Raw genomic sequence first — 19,489 nt, forward strand, 5'->3', positions numbered from 1 at the left:
ATGCCACTCACTTACTGCACCAAAATGCAATGTCATTTACAGTTAACTGTGCAGATCCATAAGTCTCTATCTCACTTGGAGCAGGAGGGCGTAAATAATACTGACATTTTAATATCATTACTCATCATCTGAGATAACCCTATAAACAAATGAATGGGGCAGTTGAACTCCTTGAGAGCTATTCTTCCAGGCTCTTGGCATTCTTGTGTGCATATCACTGCTGTGGTGGCACTAAGGACACAGTGCCTGAAGTTTTCTTCCACGCCATAGCAGCTAGAAGTACACTTTTAAATGAAAGCTGAGATTCTGAAGAGTAAGGGAGCAGCTTCAAACAGGTGCTGGCACAAGAGAAAGACATGGTCCAGTTGTGTTCAAAGCCCTGGGACAATGGGTTGCAATCACTGTTGGGAAACGTTAACATCTAACAAAGAAGTTCTCATACAATTAAAAAAAATCAAAATATTTTCACTTAAAAAGCAAGAAAATCAATTTTCATATGTAAATTAGGAAGTGCTCATGAATTCCAAGAGAGAAAAGAATTAAGCTAATGGTACAGCTGTATGAACTAGCTAGTTTTTTCCTGTGGTCTCTTTTTCTACCCATCAAAAAATCAGGATGTTGTTTGTGGCATCATGTGCAGCACTCACCTTTTAAGCTCCTCCTCCAGTTCCCTGACTCTGTTCTCCATCTTTGCTTTGGCCTGCTTTGTTGCTTCAAGCTCTCCCTTCAGCACCTCCTGTTCCCCAGACAGCTGGTCCACCTTAGCAATCAAATCATTCTTCACAACGTTCAAAGCATTTCTTTAAGGCAGAAAAAGTAATAGTAAAGACAGGTGCATTCAAACAGTAACTGCCTCTTACAGGCAGCTGAGGAAAAAAAAAAAATCACACGCCACAAAAACATTCAGTGTAGCGGAGACTCAAAAGAAAAGTACTGAGCTTTGTTGGGAGGGAGTAGACAGGAACACAAGAATTGCCAGACTACATGGGACTATCTAAACTGGAATCTTGACTGACAGCACCAGATGTTTCAGGGAAACGTGATCACACCACAAAAGATGGTGATATGGTGTAATATGCCTTCCACTTTTGGTCTCATCTTGATCACTAATACAATTTGGCATAAGCTGTGCAGAATGAACTCTAAGATCATTTCTACAATTTCTTCTTGGCACTCACTACAACAGTTGTGGATATTCTTGATACTATTCAATCCCCTTTTTTAAATATCATTACATTTTTAACCGCAACAACTTCATGTGGCACTGAGTTCCACAGTCTGTGTGTTGTTTAAAAAAAGTATTTCCCTTTATTGGCTCCGAAAGGCCCTCCTTTCACTTCTGTGACTGTCTCTGCTCTAGTGCTATGAGAGAGAAAAACCAGAAAATTTAATTCAACCCTCCTGATACTGCGCATGGCTTTATATATATAATTTTATCATGTCCCCTTCTAATGTGTCTCCATTCTAAGGAAAAGGAAGTTACTCACTTTGTGCAGTAATGGTGGTTGTTCAAGATCTGGCCCCCTGTGGGTGCTCCATTCCGGGTGTCGGTGCATCCTCCCACTGGTGTTTGGAGATTCTTCCATAGCCATGGTTTTCCACATCATGAATGCGCAGAAGCTCCTCCTCATGCTCTCTGGTGCACACATGGCATGGGCTCTTCCATTCCTTCTCTACCTGACAAACAGAACAGGATGCTCCAAAGCAGAGGAAGGAGGGAGGGAAATGGAGCACCCATGGGGACACATATCCTGAAGAACCATCTTTACTGCACAAAGTGAGTAACTTCCTTTTCTTCTTCGAGTAGTGTTCCCATGGGTGCTCCATTCTGGGTGACTAGCAAGCAGTAATCAGAAAGGAGGTGGGTTTGGAGCTCTGTCACTACCACAGCAGACAACACAGATTGGCTCACTTGAACAGAAAAAAAGACGTTAGATGAGAGAGCACAGTGCCAGGCAAATGTGTTACTGGAGAAGCACGTGGCCACCTTACAGATGTCCGAAAGAGGTACATTCCTGAGAAAGGCAGTAGTGGAAGACAGCCCAGGCTGAGTGAGCTGTGACAGCACCCAGTAACTCTCTAAAATGAAGAGCATAACAACGTGGATGCAGGAAGAAACCCACTTCGAAAGTCTTCGGGGTGAAACAGGTAGGCCTTTGGACCGCTCGGCGAAGGAGAGGCAAAGCCAGGGGGACTTGGGCCACAGCTCTGTGCGGTCAATATAAAAGGCTAATACCTGATGAACATCCAACGTATGCCATACTGCATGTGTAGGGTCAGAATGCAGCTTTGGGAAAAACACAGGTAAGTGGATTGGCTTGTTGATGTGAAACAGTGAGGGAACCTTGGGTAAGAACATAGGATGAGGTTGCAAGATGACTATCTTTGGTAAAACCAGCATGTGGGGGCTTCTCTATTACAGTGGACAACTCCCCAACTCACCTGACTGATGTGATCGCCACAAGGAAGGAAATGTTCACAGACCCATGAAGCTAGGAACACGTCACTAAGGGCTCAAAGGGCAGTTTCATAAGGCAGTGAAGCATATGATTAACGTCCCATATAGGTACCGGGGGATGGTCTGACAGGAGGCCCATTAGGAAATGCTTGGTAATAGAATTGGCTAAGAACGAAGGTCCCTCTCCAGGCTGGTGAAAAGCCACTATGGCTGCAGCGTGCACACAAACCGTGCTGAGAAGACCTGACTCGTGCAAGTGCAGGAAGATACTCGAGAAGGACCGGCAAGGATGTTGTATGAGGAGGCACAGACTGGTGGGAATCCATGCAATAGGTAAACTGTCACCACTTATAAAGGTAAATTTACGTATTGATTCCTGCCTGCTGTTGACGAGAATTCTCCTTACTTCCTCAGAGCAAGCAGTTTCAGCACTGTGGAGCCACGAAACAGCCACACGTGGATGTGAAGCTTGAAGAGATCAGGATGCTGAATATGGCTGAAATCCCGAGACAGAAGGTTGCGGCAAGGAGGAAACAGATAGGGAGCTGCTACTGACATCCAAAAGAAGCAAGGGTACCAAGTCTGTCTGGGCCAGGCCAGGCCAGGGCTACTAGAACAAGAGCTTGGTCCTGTCTGATTCAAATGCCACCCTGCAGAGAAGCAGAGTGGGAGGAAATATGTACAGGAGGGGAGCGCTCCACAGGATGGTGAAGGCATCTGCAAGGGATTGCCTGCCGAGCCCTGCTCTGGAATATTATTTGCAACACTTCCTGTTGTGTCCAGTGGCAAACAGGTCTATGTGAGGTTAATCCTACAGCTGAAACACCCGACTGAGGGCTGGTCTGTGAATGTTGACATAGAGAACTCCAGGAAGATACGCAGCCACAGGATTGAGCTGATGTCCAATGAACCACAGCTGAAGTTTTATGGCCTCCACGTTGAGGGAAGGTGAGAAGCTACACACCCCACCCGGGGCAGATGATTTAATACATATATGTGGTGTGGTTGGTAAGAATACGGACTGATTTGATGGCTAGAAGGCGCCAGAAGTGTTTGAAGATATAATGGACTGCTTGAAGTTCCACCAGATTGATATGGAGTGTCTGTTCGATGAATGACCACCTGCCCTGCATCAAAACAAAAAGCAGTCAAGTAGCACTTTAAGGACTAGCAAAATAATTTATTAGGTGAGCTTTCGTGGGACAGACCTACTTCTTCAGACCATAGCCATACCAGAACAGACTCAATATTTAAGGCACAGAGAACCAAAAACAGTAATCAAGGAGGACAAATCAGAAAAAAAATGATCAAGGTGAGCAAATCAGAGGGGGGAGGAAGGTCAAGAATTAGATTAAGCCAAGTATGCAGACGAGCCCCTGTAGTGACTCAGACAGTTCACATCCCGGTTCAAACCACGTGTTAATGTGCCGAATTTGAATATAAAAGCCAGCTCGGCTCCTTCTCTTTGAATAGTGGTGCGAAAGTTTTTTTTTTTCCAGTCACACACATACCTTTAAGTATCGGAGGGGTAGCTGTGCCTTTAGGTCATTAATAGAATGCCCCATTCCATTAAAATGTCGACTAACTGGTTTGTGGATCTGGAGTGTTTTGATGTCTGTTTTGTGCCCATTAACCCTTTGTCTAAGGCAGTTAGAAGTCTGTCCAATATACAAAGCATCTGGGCATTGTTGGCACATGATGGCATATATGATGTTGGTAGAGGAGCATGAGAAAGTGCCCGTGATTCTGAGAGTAACCTGGTTAGGTCCAGTGATGGTATTTCCAGAGAAGATATGTGGACAAAGCTGGAAGTGGGCTTTGTTGCAAGGAAAGGTTCCAGGACTGGTATTCCTGGGGTACAGACTGTGGCTGTTTGTGAGGATCCTCGTAATGTTGGGAGGTTGTCTGTAGGAGAGAACAGGCATGTCATCCAGGGCCTTCTGGAGTGTGGCATCCTGATTAAGGATAGGTTGTAGGTCTTTAAAAATTCGTTGCACTGCATCGTGACAACAAATCTGTGCTCCCCAACCAAGGAGAGAGGCATCTGTAGTGAGAGTGACTGACAGTGGCAGTTGGTGAAATGGCACACTGGCAACAATACTGCCTGAACACGTCCACCATTGGAGAGAATCGAGAACCCACGGAGGAACTGCCACCGCCTTGGTGAGTGGGTCCCTGGCTGGGGTATAGCATGAGGCCAACCATGTTTGAAGGCAGCATATGTGCAGCCTGGCTAGCCTGACCACGTGAGTGGTGGTGGCCATGCGGCCCAATAGCGGTAGGCAGGCATGCACCATATTGGTAGGAGGCAGGCATGCCACTGGAATGAGGTTACACAGAATACAAAATCTTTGTACAGGAAGGGAGGCTGTGGCTGTGACAGTATCAGTGTGCATGTGCGTGCCCACTCAGAGCTTGAGTGGGATGAATCATGGACTTTGCGCAGTTGATATGGAAATCCAAACTGAGAAGAAGATGCATGGTGAGGTGCATCATATGTCACACTTCAGGAAGTGCCGGTCCTTTTATAAAATAGTTGTCCAGGTAAGGGAAAATGATGACCCCTTGACGATGAAGGTAAGTAGCCACTACCACAAGGGTTTTGGAAAACACCTGTGGTGCTGTGGAAAGGCCAAATGGAAGAACATAATAGTGATCATGGGACTGCCCTATTGCAAAGCAAAGGAAACGTCTGTGAGCTGGACAGATGGTGATATGAAAATATGCATCCTGTAGGTTGAGGGCTGAAAGCCAGATGTTCTTGTCCAGGACCAGAATAATGGTAGCAAGAGCCATCATCCTGAAACATCTGTAAAGGCTGTACTTACTGAGTTGCATAACATCTAAAATTGGTGTCCCTTCCCCACTCTTCTTCTGAGTGAGGAATTAAATGGAATAAAACCCACTGCCCCAGAATTCATTGGGAACAGGCTCAATCAACTTCCCCCAGACTGAGGAGATATTACACCTCTGGGTTGAGGAGACTCTCATGAGAAGGGTCCCTGAAGAGAGACGGGGTTGGGGGTGTGTGGGTAGGGGCATGGAGGCAAATGGGATGTAGCATCCTTTTTCCACCATCTCCTAGACCCATCTGTCTGTGGTGATGATCTGCCACAGACGTATGGATCAGACCCTTGATCAAACCCTCAAAATTGCTGCTTTGAGGGGTGAGCACGGGCAGCTGAGGATTCCTAGATCTGATGTTGCCTGCCCGAGCGAAAGCGCTGCAGCCTGTGCTTTTGAGGTTGCTGTTGGAACCGGGACTGTTCCTGGGACTGTCAATACTATTCCCGAGGGTGCTGAAGCGGAGAGTACCGAGGCCATTTAGTCGGGGGGTGTATACATGTCCAAGGTCTGCAGCGTCATTCTGGAGTCCCTCACTGAATGAAGGACCTCATCTGTTTTGTTGGAAAATAAGCATTGACGGTCAAACAGAAGGTCCTCAACATTGTGTTGAAGATTTTTTGGTATTCCCAATGAAATAAGCCAGGAGGTACGGTGCATAACTACCACTGATGCAGTGACACATGCTGCCATGTCAACGATATACACAGTCAACTGCACAGCCATGCTGGCAATGGCGTGGCCCTCCTTGATAATGCCAGAGAATGTATGGCATTGGCATTCCTGTAACACCAGAACAAATTCCTGAAACTTGGAATAGTTCTGGAAGTCATAACCAGACAGCATGGCTGTACAGTTGGCAGCTTGGAGCAGCAGCACGCCAGATGAGTACACCTTACAGCCCATGATGTTCTATTTTTTACTGTTCTTATCCTGGGGTGTGGAACTAAATTACTTTGTTTTGTTTCGGACTGAATCTGCCACCAGAGAGTTGGGAGATGGGTGGCTGAATAAGAACTCAGCATCCTTTGGCGCAACGAAATATTTCTTATTCTCCCGTTTGTTGGCAGGTGCAACAGATGCTGGCATTACCACAGGGTTATAGTTGGGTCCATGATGGCTTCATCCATAGGTAGCGCTGCCCTCGGGGATGATGAGGGCTGTACCATACAGAGTAGCCTATATTGTTTTGCTGGGACCTCATGGATGTTCTTTTCCAGGAACTGCACCACCCAGAGAAAGAGATCCTGAAATTATTTGGCGTTGTCGGTGGAAGGGGGTGACATGGCGAGCACGGCATCATATGGTGTCAAAGAGGATGGGTGCACGGGGGAGGGCCCTTCCCCTTCTGAGAAAGATTCTTCAGTGCCAGGGAGCTCTGATGGAAGGAACTGCAGCATTGATTGTTATGGGGACGGCAGGCATAATTCCGACACCTAAGATGGTTCCAACTGAGTACATGGGTGCTGCACTGGTTCAGATCATGAGGCCCACTGTTGTTCCAGCTCAGGGTAAGGATGGGTGAATCATGGAGGAGGAGGATGGTATGGCCCACTGCCGGAACCAGTGGTGCTTTCTACCATGGAGGAACAGGGCTAGAATGTTGTGATGAGAAGTCACTGACACTGTCAGATCTGGCACCTGGTGTTGGTGGTCTAGCTTGCAGGGCAAACAATAATGCCAAACGGTGGGATTGGCCCAGTGAAGGCAGCAGCTGAGGTTAGGAATGGTGCCGGTGAGACACTACCAAGGTCTGCCGGTGACTTACAGGTACTGACATTGGTGTTCTGTCCTCCGGTGCTGGTTCCTGAAGCACAGAGAGTGTGCCTATGTTGGTGCCGCAGAGTCTCCCTGGGAGATCTGGAGTGGGAAGGGGAGTCCGTTCTGGACTTGCAGGAGGCGCTCAGTTGCAGGGAGCGCAAATGGTGCTTCTTTTTAGAGAGCATGGTGGTAGGCGCAGATGCAGGCGTCATCCACTTTGTCTTAGCTAATGGAGGGTGTCGCTGGTGCCAGCAGTGCTGAAGAGGTCAACACCGTAGATTTTCGTTTTGGCACTGAATGTACCCATTTTGGCTGTGCTGGCAGGGACAGTGCTGTGGAGCTCGGGATGGTTCTCCCTTCTGGCATGGCCTGTGCAGACAGCAGTGGAGGCCAGGAATGGGCTGGAGAGGGACCCGGACCAACTGCAGGACACTCTTTAGAGGCTGGTGGAGGTTTGGCGTCCTCACCCTTGGCCACCGATTTAGCAGTAGCACATCCAGATCTGGTGGCTGTAAAGACTTCTCATATAGAAAAGTCTTGAGCTGATTAGCTCATTCTTTTCTGGCTCTCAGACTTGAGCAATCAACACAAGATTGTGTTTAGTGGAATTCACTGAGGCACCTAATACATGATGCACAGCCATCCAAGGTAGCCATTGCGTCATTACATGCAGCACACCGCTTGAAACTGGAAAGCCCTGCATGGCAGTGATGCAGTTAACATTTAACTAACTACAAACTCTTTTTTTTTTTTTTTTAAATAGAGCAAGGGAAGAGAACTTGGACTAGGGTAACAACTAAGGATACTAGTAAACTAAGTAACTTAACTCAACTTTGGTCCCCTTGAAGAGAGTAATGAGGCTCTGTCTGCAGCCGAGGACAGGAGAGAAGGAACTAAGGAGCCTGTGCCACGTGTGCCAGAGAGCATGAGGAGACACTTCTGTGCATGTGGGGCACAGGAAACTACAGCTATGCAAGAATCTCAGAGTGCTGATGCAAGGACGCACCAACACCCAGAATGGAGCACCCATGGTGACACTGCTTGAAAATATTGGGATTGCTGTTTTTCAATCTCTTTCTATGAGACTTTTTCCAGGCCCTTGGTCATTCCCATTCCCTTTCTCTGAATCCCCTTTGATCCCGCAGTATTCGTTTTCAGAAGGGATGACAAGTACAGCACACAATAGTCTATAAAAGGACATCTCACCAACAAATGTAATGGTATCTTATTTTTTCCTTTATTAGTCTACAGCCCATTTTTTTATGCACACTAACACTCTGTTGGTTTTTCTGTCCACAGCTGCAACTGGAGGATTATGTCTACAATGATGGTTAGTTCCCCTTCTTGTATTGAAACAATTAATTTAGAACTCTGATAGGTATACGAATAGCTAATTTTTTTCCCTTCTAAACGTGTTACTTTGCACTTATCAACACTGAATTTGTCCATCATCAAACTGCCCATTCATTTAGCTTATTCAGATCTCTCAAGTTCCTCACAGTTTGACAAAATTAAACACTTACAAAATTTATTCTCTCACTACTCATCCCCATTTCCATATCACAAATAAATATACTAACCAAGAAAGAGTACTGTATGGTGCCCTGACATCCAGGTGTAACCTTTTTGCCATGATAATATCTTACCATTTCTTTCCTGTCTTCTCGAAAGTGTTTCATCCATGGCAACTCTTTGCCTTTACCCCATGACTACTTATCTTTTTCTTAATAGCCTGTCATACAGCACCGTGTTGACACTTATGAAGTCTAAATAAATTATTTCAACTGGTTCTCTTTTATCCACCACTTTGCTGAGCTATTCAAATTCTAAGACATTAGTGAGTCATAATTTTCCTCTGCAAAAGATAAACAGAGCAGTGAAGTCTTCAGAACATTGTAATTTCCTAATGGCCACCTAGGCAAATTCTAGACCACTCCAGCTGTCAGTGAAGTCAATGAAAAGCCTGCCTCTGACATCAAGGAAGGTCACACCACCCTTTATGCGTGTGGAATTTCAGTCAAGTGACTGTACAAAAGAATCATGCATAGGGGAAAGCCTCTCAAATGTGGTTTGAGGAAGGACTTCAAGGAGCCAATATTATCAAAGAAAGTTTGCCAAGCCAGATACCAAGACATATTGATGACACAGAGGTCCTGACACAGATCAGTTCTAAGATGACAGCATGTATAAAACAGCTAAGTTGTTCAGAACATGCAGGCTTTCTTACTTTGTCTCCAGAAGTTGCGAGTTCTCCAACAGCAAGTTCCCCACCTCTTTGCCCATTCCTGAAAAAAGAGGCCTGGCAGTTTTCATCTGCACCTCCAGAAAGACAGTCTTACTTTGTGCTAAATGATTCACGCTCAAAAGGAGGAACAGTTTTTGTTAGGCAGTCTTACAGCTGTGTATCCTGCTGAAACAATACCTAACGGTATCAAATGTGTCCACGTCTTTTCAGTAAAGGACAATTTTTTTAACCTCTTAACTCAATATACATAAGCTTTGTTAAAGAGGTAGGCCAAGGAGATGGTTGCATTAAAGAAGGTTGGGAAGCTAGGTCTAAGTCTCCCATTCCTAACCATGACACACTACAGCCACTCCGTATAGTGACTCCTATGGAAGGAAACTAGGAGTTCAGGGATTCTTAGGGTAGGTCCACACAGCGAAGTTATTTCAAAATAACTATGCTAGTGTCTACACAATGCAACTGCTATTCTGAAATAATTTTGAAACAGCAGTTGGCTTATCTCAAAATTCGTAAGCCTCATTTTCGGGAAGAAGCGGCCTCGGGAAGGAGGACTTCCTTCTGGAAGCCCCCTGGGGCCGCGCTTCTACATGGCATTTTGGAGTCCGGAAGAACAGTCTTCTGGACTCCAAATCACGTGACATTATGCTAATGAGGCACGGAGAATTTGTATCCATGCCTCATTAGCATCTTTTCCTCCGTGTATCAGCATGCCACTTCCAAAGGAAGTGGCCTGTGTAGAAACGGCCATAGTGTGTCCAATGCCTCTATTTCAAAATAGGCTGTGTGTGTGTAGACCCTATATTTTGAAATAGCTAAGTGCTATTTCAAAATGCATTGTGTGTGCAGCAGCGCTATTTCTAAATAAGCTATTCCAAAATAGCTCTTCTGGAATAGCTTAGTTTGAAATAAGGCTGCTCTGTAGACAAACCATTAGCCTTCACAGGTGTAAAGATTTATAGATTTGTTCAACTTGCACCCATCACTGGATGTCACAAGATTTTTGCTTTTCTTATTACAGAAGCCAAATCACCAGTCCTTAAACATGTTCATTTTTTAAATTTTGTAGCCAGCTCCATAAACATGAACGCCGTGGCACAATCTTCCTCCCACTACTGCAATCTTAGCAGGGCTTTACGTAGGACACTCCCTTGTTTCTTTAGTTTTATTTAGACATCTCTTAAGTCAATAAGTTTAACTCAGAGCCAGAACGCTGTAAGCTCCAGTCATAAAAAGGCGTGCCGACACAAGTGTAGCTCACACACAGGGCTGGGAGTCTACACTTTTGCATGCACATTTTTTAAAGATCTGAGCCTATGACTGAGAGCTGAGTTCAATAGTTTTAAGAGAAGCTGAATGGGGATCAACCCATCAGGACAGTCTCCTGCTGGAAGTGGCTCTGGGGGTTACAGATATAAACCTGCCCTCTTCCTAATGGTGGCCAAACAGTTCTAGGGGGTAGAGATACATAGACAGTCTCCTCCCCTCATGGCAGCACACTGATGCTTTGATAGTTGTTCCTCTCCCTATAGATGACTACACAGTCCTCACACAACTGCCCTGACTTTCATTCAAGTTCATCATATTACCCTGCTCTTCAAAAATTCTTTCCTTTGTGAAAGACACAGAAATTTTTCTTGATAAATTATTCAAGGTGCTATTTAATTTGCTTTTAAAGGAAAATAATAAATGACTCACACTTGAAATAACTGGAAGTTAAAGAAATATGGTAACACACAACAAGTCAGAACACAGCACAACACTTTAACACACAGATCCTCTTCCCATAGTCAGACGGGATGGGTTCATGACTGCAAAAGCAAATTCCCAGCAAGAATGGACAAGCAGCAGCATTTTTAAAAGCAAAATAAAAAAAATACTGGATAGAGAGGAAATGAATCACTTTGATGTTTCAGGCTATGTATTCTCAAGGTGCTGGGGGAGAGATGCACTGCAAACATCTAAGAAGTGGGGGAAAAAAAACTCCAGGCCTGGTTTTAGCCAATTAAAAATATATTGGGGGAGGAGGAATGAGAGGTGCCTCCTTTCATTTCTCTTTAGATGGTCACATATATGGTGTGGCGCTCAGGGATTATGGACATGAGATGCTGGTTATTACATGACATCTCCAACCCCTCCTACTGACTTTTAGAAATAAATTAAATTACATGTATATCTAGTAGTGTTTTCAGAAATGGCATAATGAAGTAGAAGGGAGGAATGTGAAAGGGGATTTCATATGTAGAAACTTCTCTCAATTCCTCTCTTCTACCTTCTGATTTCCTTGTTGCTTATCATCAGGTACTGAGTCATCTCCAGTACAGACAGGAGCTGCGACAGATGGGCTGAGCTAATCACTTCAGAACTGTCTAAGCCACAGATATCTTCCCAAAAGCTGCCTGTATGGCACAGTGGAAAAGACAGATCACTTTCCCCCAGGAATGGCAGAGGGCTATTTATGGAAATAAAGGGCTGGAAACAATCTTCCACAGAGCACCAGCTTCGTACTCCAAGAAAACCTGCTCTAAGTGCACAGAGTGGGGAAGTTTTGAGATGTTAGCTGTGGGACAGCCCTTTCTATATGAACTATTGGATTAAAAAAGAGATCTTTCCATGTATCCCTTGCATGTACCCAAAGTGAGGAAAAACCTGGCAGGAGATGAACATATTTTACAGAGTCATTGCATGCTATGCATCTTCAATATCCAGACAGTCTGAAGCATCAAAGTTGATAATCATCTACTTCCAGAAACAAGAGAAGCCCAAATACACAGAAACTGAGCTACTGTCTCCTGTCTCTAAGAGGTGACATCACAACCACAAAAACCAAAACCAAGAACTCAAGAAGCGTGAAGAAATGCTAGGTGGACAAAAGGAGTTAAGAAAAACCATATTTTAAAAGTGGCCTTTGCCTTACCAAAGAAATCATCCCGCACTACGAGAGCCATCCCATAGGAGAAGGGGAAAAAGAAAGAGATGGGGACAAAAGGGAGAGGGGAGAAAGAGAAAAAAGGAAGAGAAAAGAGCAACCATTAAGTAACAACCTGTAAACAGCAAATAGAGCAGCTCACCAGTGTATGAGTATGTGTGTGTGGTACACTTAATGAGTGTGAGACGTACTCATGTACCTGTGCATGGTGTACATTGTGATGCTCACAGTAGGAGCGAGTCTATATCCTGCTCCCTAGCATTTGGCTTAGCCAGGATTTAAAGCCTGAGGTATCAGAACATGGTCAAAAGCATTTCCTGTTCCATTTCCATCTTACTCATTTGACCTAAGCAATGCATCTTTAAGTCTCCCACCCCCTTCAACAAAGGTAACTAACCAGACAGCATGGATAGGACAAGGGAAAGACAGAAGGAGACAGAAAATAAAATGGGGGAAATCATTAGTTTATATCCAGAGTACCCTTCCTCATTTTATATTGCATCAAACCAATTTCCTTATACTGGAATATTCCACAAGCCCACTCCAACAGAGTTTTCCCTGGGGAAATATCTTAGGCTTTGGTCTTTTGTAGGAGACCGATAAAGAAAATCCAGCCCAAAAGAAGGAAAGCTTTGTGTATCCTCTTCTTTCCTTGGCAAAGCTGTTAGCACTCTATAAGCCCAATCGTAAGGAACCCTGGCTTCCTCAAAACCCAGGAAGTCAATGGGACATGAAGTAACTCCGCATGTCTGCGCAGCCTCTAAAGACATTTGAGTCTGCACCTCAACTGCTTTTGATAGCTCTAAGGCCCAATCCAACATGCACTGAAAACACAAGAAAGAATCACACTAACTTCAATAGGAACTGAATCAGGACCTAAATGTGCTGTTAAGAGAAGGAGAAAATTCTGCAAGTATAGGGCTCCCAGGGATGACTTCTGATGGCAGAATGTGGCCCTAAGGCAGTGAGTATCCTTTACAAAAATGGAATAATAGGAATCAGAGACAGCATCTGAAAAATGTTTAGCTAGGAGAACAAGACTTCAACAAAGAGCAGGCACAGATCCTGCCCTGACAAAAAAGAACTTTCCACCCTGGACTAGGGGGAAAGTTGTAGTAGGAGTTCCCCATGGTCCTATTAAGAGAGCGAAGTGAATCTGTTGAAGACCACCAAAAAAAAAAAAAGCACTCTGTCAAGATGTAGCAAGCATATGAGCATAAAGCAGAGATGTTCTATTGTATCAGGCCCTATCAGTGCAAGCCAACCAAACAAGGAAAAGGTGGCACAAACGCTGCAAAGCCAACTGACTGAATAGCAGCAGGGGAGTATCATGTGTATACCATGTCATTCAATCTAAACTCAACAAGAATAAAGAAAAAAAGAGAAGAAAAACAAGGAAACTGAACGGAGGAGAGATACACACCTGAGAACTCCCCTAAGGGCCATGTCCAGCGAAGCACAGAGACAGGGGAAAAAGGAAGTGAAAAAAGGATCAATCAGTGACTGAAACAAACAAAATCAAAAATTTGTTAAAAAAATTAACAATGATCCAGCCATTTCAATGTCAAAAGGCATGAAATAGTAAGGACAGGGCCTGCCAAGACTGCAGATGACATGACTCTACATACAGGACATAAAAAAATAAAATTCAAGGGAAGGTAATCCACAATGAACCTGGAACTATATGCTTTGGTTGCAGCTAATATACTAGTGGTGAGTTATATATTATTTCATCACAGAAGTTGAAGTTCAATAACAAAGCCAGTCCCAGTGCTGGGGTATAAAGACAGTTTTAAACACTCATGTCTGTTTTCATTTGTTAAGCACTCCTCTGAACACATAAAATTGGCAATACGAGATATGGTTGGTTAAAAACAGTACATCATTGATTTAAGTGGGAAGGTGGCGAAGCAGGATGTGGGAAACTCGCCTTTGGCCAGCAGTTTTAATGGAACATATCACAGGTTTGTCGTGCCTATTAAGACGTGACCTCCTCAGATTCTTGTCTGCAACCAAAGCATACAGTTCCAGGTTTCTTGTGGATTACCTATCAACAAATAGGGTCTGGATCTTCTAAAAATACCATATACTCCCCAAAAGACATATTCAGCCCTCCCATCCCCCTTGATCTTCTTCCACCACTGCTACCAAAGTCTCTCCAGTCTCCCACCCCACTAACATAATCATCACAGAACTCTTTCAACACTCCCAGCAAACTAGTAAACCAAAATTTTTAAGAGCAGCCATTCACTGGGGAATAAGGACAATCTGGGAAATCACACATCAGTCAGTTTGACTTTACCACCTGGAAAGATAATGGAGCAAATAATCAAGAAAGCAGATTGCAAACACCTAGAACAGGGGTCAGCAACCCCTGACATAGGTGCCAAGAGTGGCTCACTATCCGATTTTCATTGGCACTCGAAGTGGGAGCTCATCCCCCACCTCTCTTGTCCCATGCTGCCAGAAGCTTGCTCAAAGCTATGCCACCTGTGGATTAACAGAAGACCAGCTAAGTCTACCAACTACCCCCAAACATTAAACTCTGCATATTAATCTATCTATTAATGAAGCCGTTGTAAGTAGGACTATTAGCGATTTAAAAAGTATCACTGGCACTCAAACCATACATGGAGGTCACAGGGTCAAATTTTGGCACTCCGCCTCCAAAAATTGCTGACCCCTGACCTAGAAGATAAAAACGTGATGATGATAGGGATTTGTCAAGAACAAATTATGTCAAGCTAACTTAATACTTGTGTGCAGCTGTGGTCATGCCATCTCAAAAAGATATATCAAAATCAGAAAAGGGCAATAAAAAGTGAGGGATACGGAATAGTTGCCATCTGATGAGAGATTAATAAGGCAGACTTTTCAGTTTGAAAAAGAAAGAGAGAGGGATATGGTAAAGGTCAATAAAACTATGACTGATGTGGAGAGAGTAGATAAGGAAGTGTTATTTACTCCTTCTCAACAACATAGGAACTAGGAATCACCAAGTTAAATTAATAGGGTAAGAAGTTTAAAACAAAACTATTTTTTCACACATCCTGTGGAACTCCTTGCCAGAGGATGTTGTGAAGGCCAAGTTTATAACAGGATTCAAAACAAAACTAGATGAATTAATGGAGGAAAGATCCATCAATGGTTATCAGCAAAGGTGGACAGGGATGCTGTCCCTAGCCTCTGTTTGCCAGAAGCTTGGAACAGGTGACCAGGGATGGATCACTTGAGGATTACAGGTTCTGTTCATTCCCTTTGGGGCACCTGGCCTAAGCCACTGTCAGAAGACAGGCTGCTGGACTAGATGTACCTTTGGTTTGACCCTCTCTGGATGTTCTTTTAGCTTACAAGTCTTATGGATGGGGGATCCCATAGCTATGGTGTATTTTGACTTCATAAGGCTTTTCGATAGTGTCTCACATGATCGTCTCATAAATCAAACCAGCGAAATACAACTTAGATAGAACTGTTATAAGGTGGGTGAATAACTGGTTGGAAAACCTTTCCCTGGGAGAGTACTCAAGCTGGAAGGACATATCAAATGGAGTCCACAGGGATCAGTTCTGGTTCGAATTCTGTTGAATATGTTCAATGATTTAATGATGGTTACAAAAAGTCTGCAGATGATACCACACTGGGAGGTATTGCGAGTGCTTTGGAGGGTAGGATTAACATTCAAAGTTACCTGGACAAACTGCAGAAATGGCCTTAAGTAAGTAGGATGAAATTCAAGACGGACAAATGTAAAGTACTCCATTTAGAAAGAAACAATCAGTTGCAAACACACAAAAAGGGACATGACTGCCTAGGTAGGAGTACTGCAGAAAGGGCTCTAGGGATTACAAAGGATGACAACCTAAATATTAGCCAACAGTGTAAACTGTTGCACACAAAGTAAATATTACTCTGGGATGTAATAGGAGTACTGTAAGCATATGAGACAGGATAAATCATTCTTCCATTCTACTCCATGCTGATTAGGCTGCAAAATGGAGTAGTGTGTCCAGTATTGTGTGCCACATTTCACGAAACGTGGACAAACTAGAAAAAGTCCACAGAAGAGCAACAAAAATGCTTAAATACTAGGAAATATGGCCTATGATGAAAGGGTTTGTTTCGTCAGCAGAAGAAAATACTGTGAGGGAAAATGGCAGCAGTTTTCAAGTACATAAAAAGTTGTTTCAAAGAGGAGGGAGAAAAATTGTTCTCATGAACCTCTGCAGACAGGAAAAGAAGTAATGGGCTTAAACCACAGAAAAGAGTGGTTTAGATTACCTTCTGTCAGGATAGTTCAGCATTGGAACAAATTGACTGAGGAGGTTGTAGAATCTGGATGTTTTTAAGAACAAGTTAGATCAACACTAGAATAGTCTAATTATTACATCCTATGTTGAGTGCTGGGGACTGGACTAGATAATCTCCTGAGGTCCCTTCCAGCCCTATGGTTCTATGGTTCTATGATTCCTTTACTTGGGAAGCTCAATTTGAGAAACTTATACAGCAAGGTCACGACATTTGCAAATGCAACACTCGCAAATTCAATTATTAGCGAGTGGCTGCCACTTCCCCAGGACTCTGGGGCCAGGAGCACCCACAGCTGCTGCTTCACTGGGGCTCCTAGGGAGGAGTGCCAGCAGCTGCTTCCCCAGGGCTTTGAGAGGAGAGCCTCCAGCCAGGGGTATGGCAGGGCCACTGACTGGCTCCCTACAGCCCTGCCACCAGACTCCGCCTCCCCCAGCTGCTACCCAGAAGGGAACAAGGATAAAAATAGATGGGGAGCAGCTAGCTTTTCAGTGGCTACAGCATAGGATTCTATTTGGAAGAGAACAGCCAACAGCGTATGCTGAGATGGCTACCCACAGTAGACAGACAAAGATCTAATATCCAGCTACAATTTCTACTAAAGTCCCCTTCAATCTTAATGGCAGTGTCAGACCTTCTGTGTTGATTGTATATAATACTCCTATGAGAATTTGTGTGTCATCAATGATCAGATATATTCATCCACAAGAGCTGGTAAACACAATTACAATAAATCTCTGCATGGGTGCCCCCACCAGTCATGTACAATCCATGTGACCTGGTAACAATGCATAATTTTCAACCTCGGTCTCCTCTAAACTTCGTCACCAGTCTGTCATCAAGACCTTAATACTGAATGCTTTACGACTCTGGCTGGCCAGCATTTTTGTAATCTGCTGTTGCACAATGCAGCTGTTCTAAACGCTGCAAGGATACTGCACTAACTATGTCACAAACCATCACCTATTCAGAAATACACCCTTTAAGTCCTGAAAGGGTTCAGAAACAAGGCTCATAAGTCTGTTCTTGTCAGACGTAATTTAGATATCTTCTTATTTTTTGCAGAAATGGCCTACTGCAATTTTGCAATGAGATCATGAACTGGCTTGTCTGAATCCACATCCAAGAGTACGTTGGTTAATACTGTCATTTTGGAACCAGTGATGACATAGGCCATGAGCCCTTGTCATTTCAGCAAGTACAACTCATAGAATCATAGCATCCTAGGGCCGGAAGGGACCTTAGAAGGTCATTTAGTCCAGCCCCCTGCCTAAAGCAGGATCAACCCCTAAGTAAGTCATCCCAGCCAGGACTTTGTCAAGCCAGGACTTAAAAACTTCTAGGGATGGAGATTCCATCACCTCTCTAGGTAATGCATTCCAGTGCTTCACCACTCTGCTGGTTAAATAGTTTTTTCCATATCCAACCTACACCACTGCTCCTTTTTCTGCCATCCATCACTACTGAAAACAGCCTCTCTCCCTCCTCTTTAGAGCCCCTCTTCAGGAAGCTGAAGGCTGCTATTAAATCACCCCTCAGTCTTCTCTTCTGCAAACTAAATAAGCCCAAATCCCTCAGCCTCTCCTCATAAGTCAAGTGCTCCAGCCCCCTGACCATTTTCATTTCCCTCTGCTAAACCCTCTCCAATGCAGCCACATCTTTTCTATACTGGTGGGCCCAGAACTGAAAACAATACTCCAGATGAGGCCTCACTAGTGCCGAATAGAGGGGAATAATAACTTCTCTATATCTGCTGGCAATGTTTCTCCTAATGCACCCCAATATGCCCTTAGCTTTCTTGGCTACAAGGGCACACTGTAGACTCATATCCAGCTTCTCATTCACTGTACAACTGACAGCTTCTCAGCCAATTGGCAGCCAGAAAGAAAATATATTCAACCTACACACTTCAATGCCTTCAAATACATCTCTTACTTATTCTCAGAGCCCAAAAGGCATTTTGTGAGAACCATCTTACGTCTCAAGTTACTGGAAAGCTTCTTAAATCAAGACATTGAGACTTGTGTGTGACATACAATAGATCCCCGAGGCACGCACTCGAGTTGCACGTATCTCAGGTTAATGCTACTCTGACTGGCCGGGAGCTAGTGCCTGGCTCCAGGCTGCCCACCACTCAGGGGACCCAAGAAACTGACCAGTGCAACAGAGATGATGAGTTTCCTGGCTCCCATGCATGGCGGGCAGCCAGGAAGCAGGGACAGCTCCCTGCCATTCACAGGAGTGGAAAATCGCTCCTGTCAGGGGTGGCAGCCTGACTCTCACCATCCTTGACTGGAGCAGTTTCCCCATTCCTGTCAGGGGTGGCGAGAGTCAGGCTGCTGCCTGACAGGAGCAGGAAAACTGACCAGTGCAGCAACACTGGTCAGTTTCCCTTCTCTTGTGAGCAGTGGACAGCCCAGAGCCAGGCTCTTGGCTGCTCGCCACTCCCAGGAGACAATAAACTGACCAGTTTCCTGGCTCCCGAGTTACACGAAATTTTACGTACGCAGGGTTGCACATAAATGCAACCGCCGCCTAAGTTGAGGGTCTACTGTACATAACTATGAGCTTTGTCTATCATATCTACACGGTATTAACTTCTATGGGACTTAATTGTATGCTTAAGAGCTCTCATGAACTGGGGCCTGAATACCCAAAGGCACTGGGCTCAGTCTACTGCCTTGGACAGATTCCCTTCTTTGGCTGTTCCAATGTCCCAGAGAGGAACCTCTGTTATTGGGCCCAGGTCTAAGGACAGAACAACCCTTTCCAGACTGCGTTAAAAGATGTACTACATTCTTTTTTACACTGTCTGCAGCAGAGTAAAATACAATATAGCTATAACATTTCTCTATAAAAAGATACATTTTTGAAGTTTTTATAAAGTTAAGAAAACAGTTACTTTCATGCATAATAGTGATTTATTTTCAAATTTATATCACCCTGACCA

The 19,489-nt window shown here is 44.3% G+C and overlaps 1 protein-coding gene across 19 annotated transcripts in view; it reads right to left on the minus strand.

Moving 5' to 3' along the window:
• Positions 1 to 19,489, minus strand: part of MAPK8IP3 (mitogen-activated protein kinase 8 interacting protein 3) — a 144,555-nt gene that overhangs the window by 61,651 nt on the left and 63,415 nt on the right. For 17 of the 19 annotated variants that reach the window (XM_075011203.1, XM_075011198.1, XM_075011210.1 and 14 more), the window contains 3 exons: positions 13,658 to 13,669; positions 9,291 to 9,348; positions 648 to 800 (listed from right to left, as the gene is read on the minus strand). In XM_075011203.1, the coding sequence (XP_074867304.1) occupies positions 648 to 800; positions 9,291 to 9,348; positions 13,658 to 13,669 (223 nt within the window). The remainder of the gene's footprint in view (positions 1 to 647; positions 801 to 9,290; positions 9,349 to 13,657; positions 13,670 to 19,489) is intronic. The other 2 variants (XM_075011207.1, XM_075011199.1) reach the window with 1 other exon arrangement.

The sequence above is a fragment of the Carettochelys insculpta genome, chromosome 16 (assembly GCF_033958435.1).
Source record: "Carettochelys insculpta isolate YL-2023 chromosome 16, ASM3395843v1, whole genome shotgun sequence".
Taxonomy (NCBI): Eukaryota; Metazoa; Chordata; order Testudines; family Carettochelyidae; genus Carettochelys; species Carettochelys insculpta.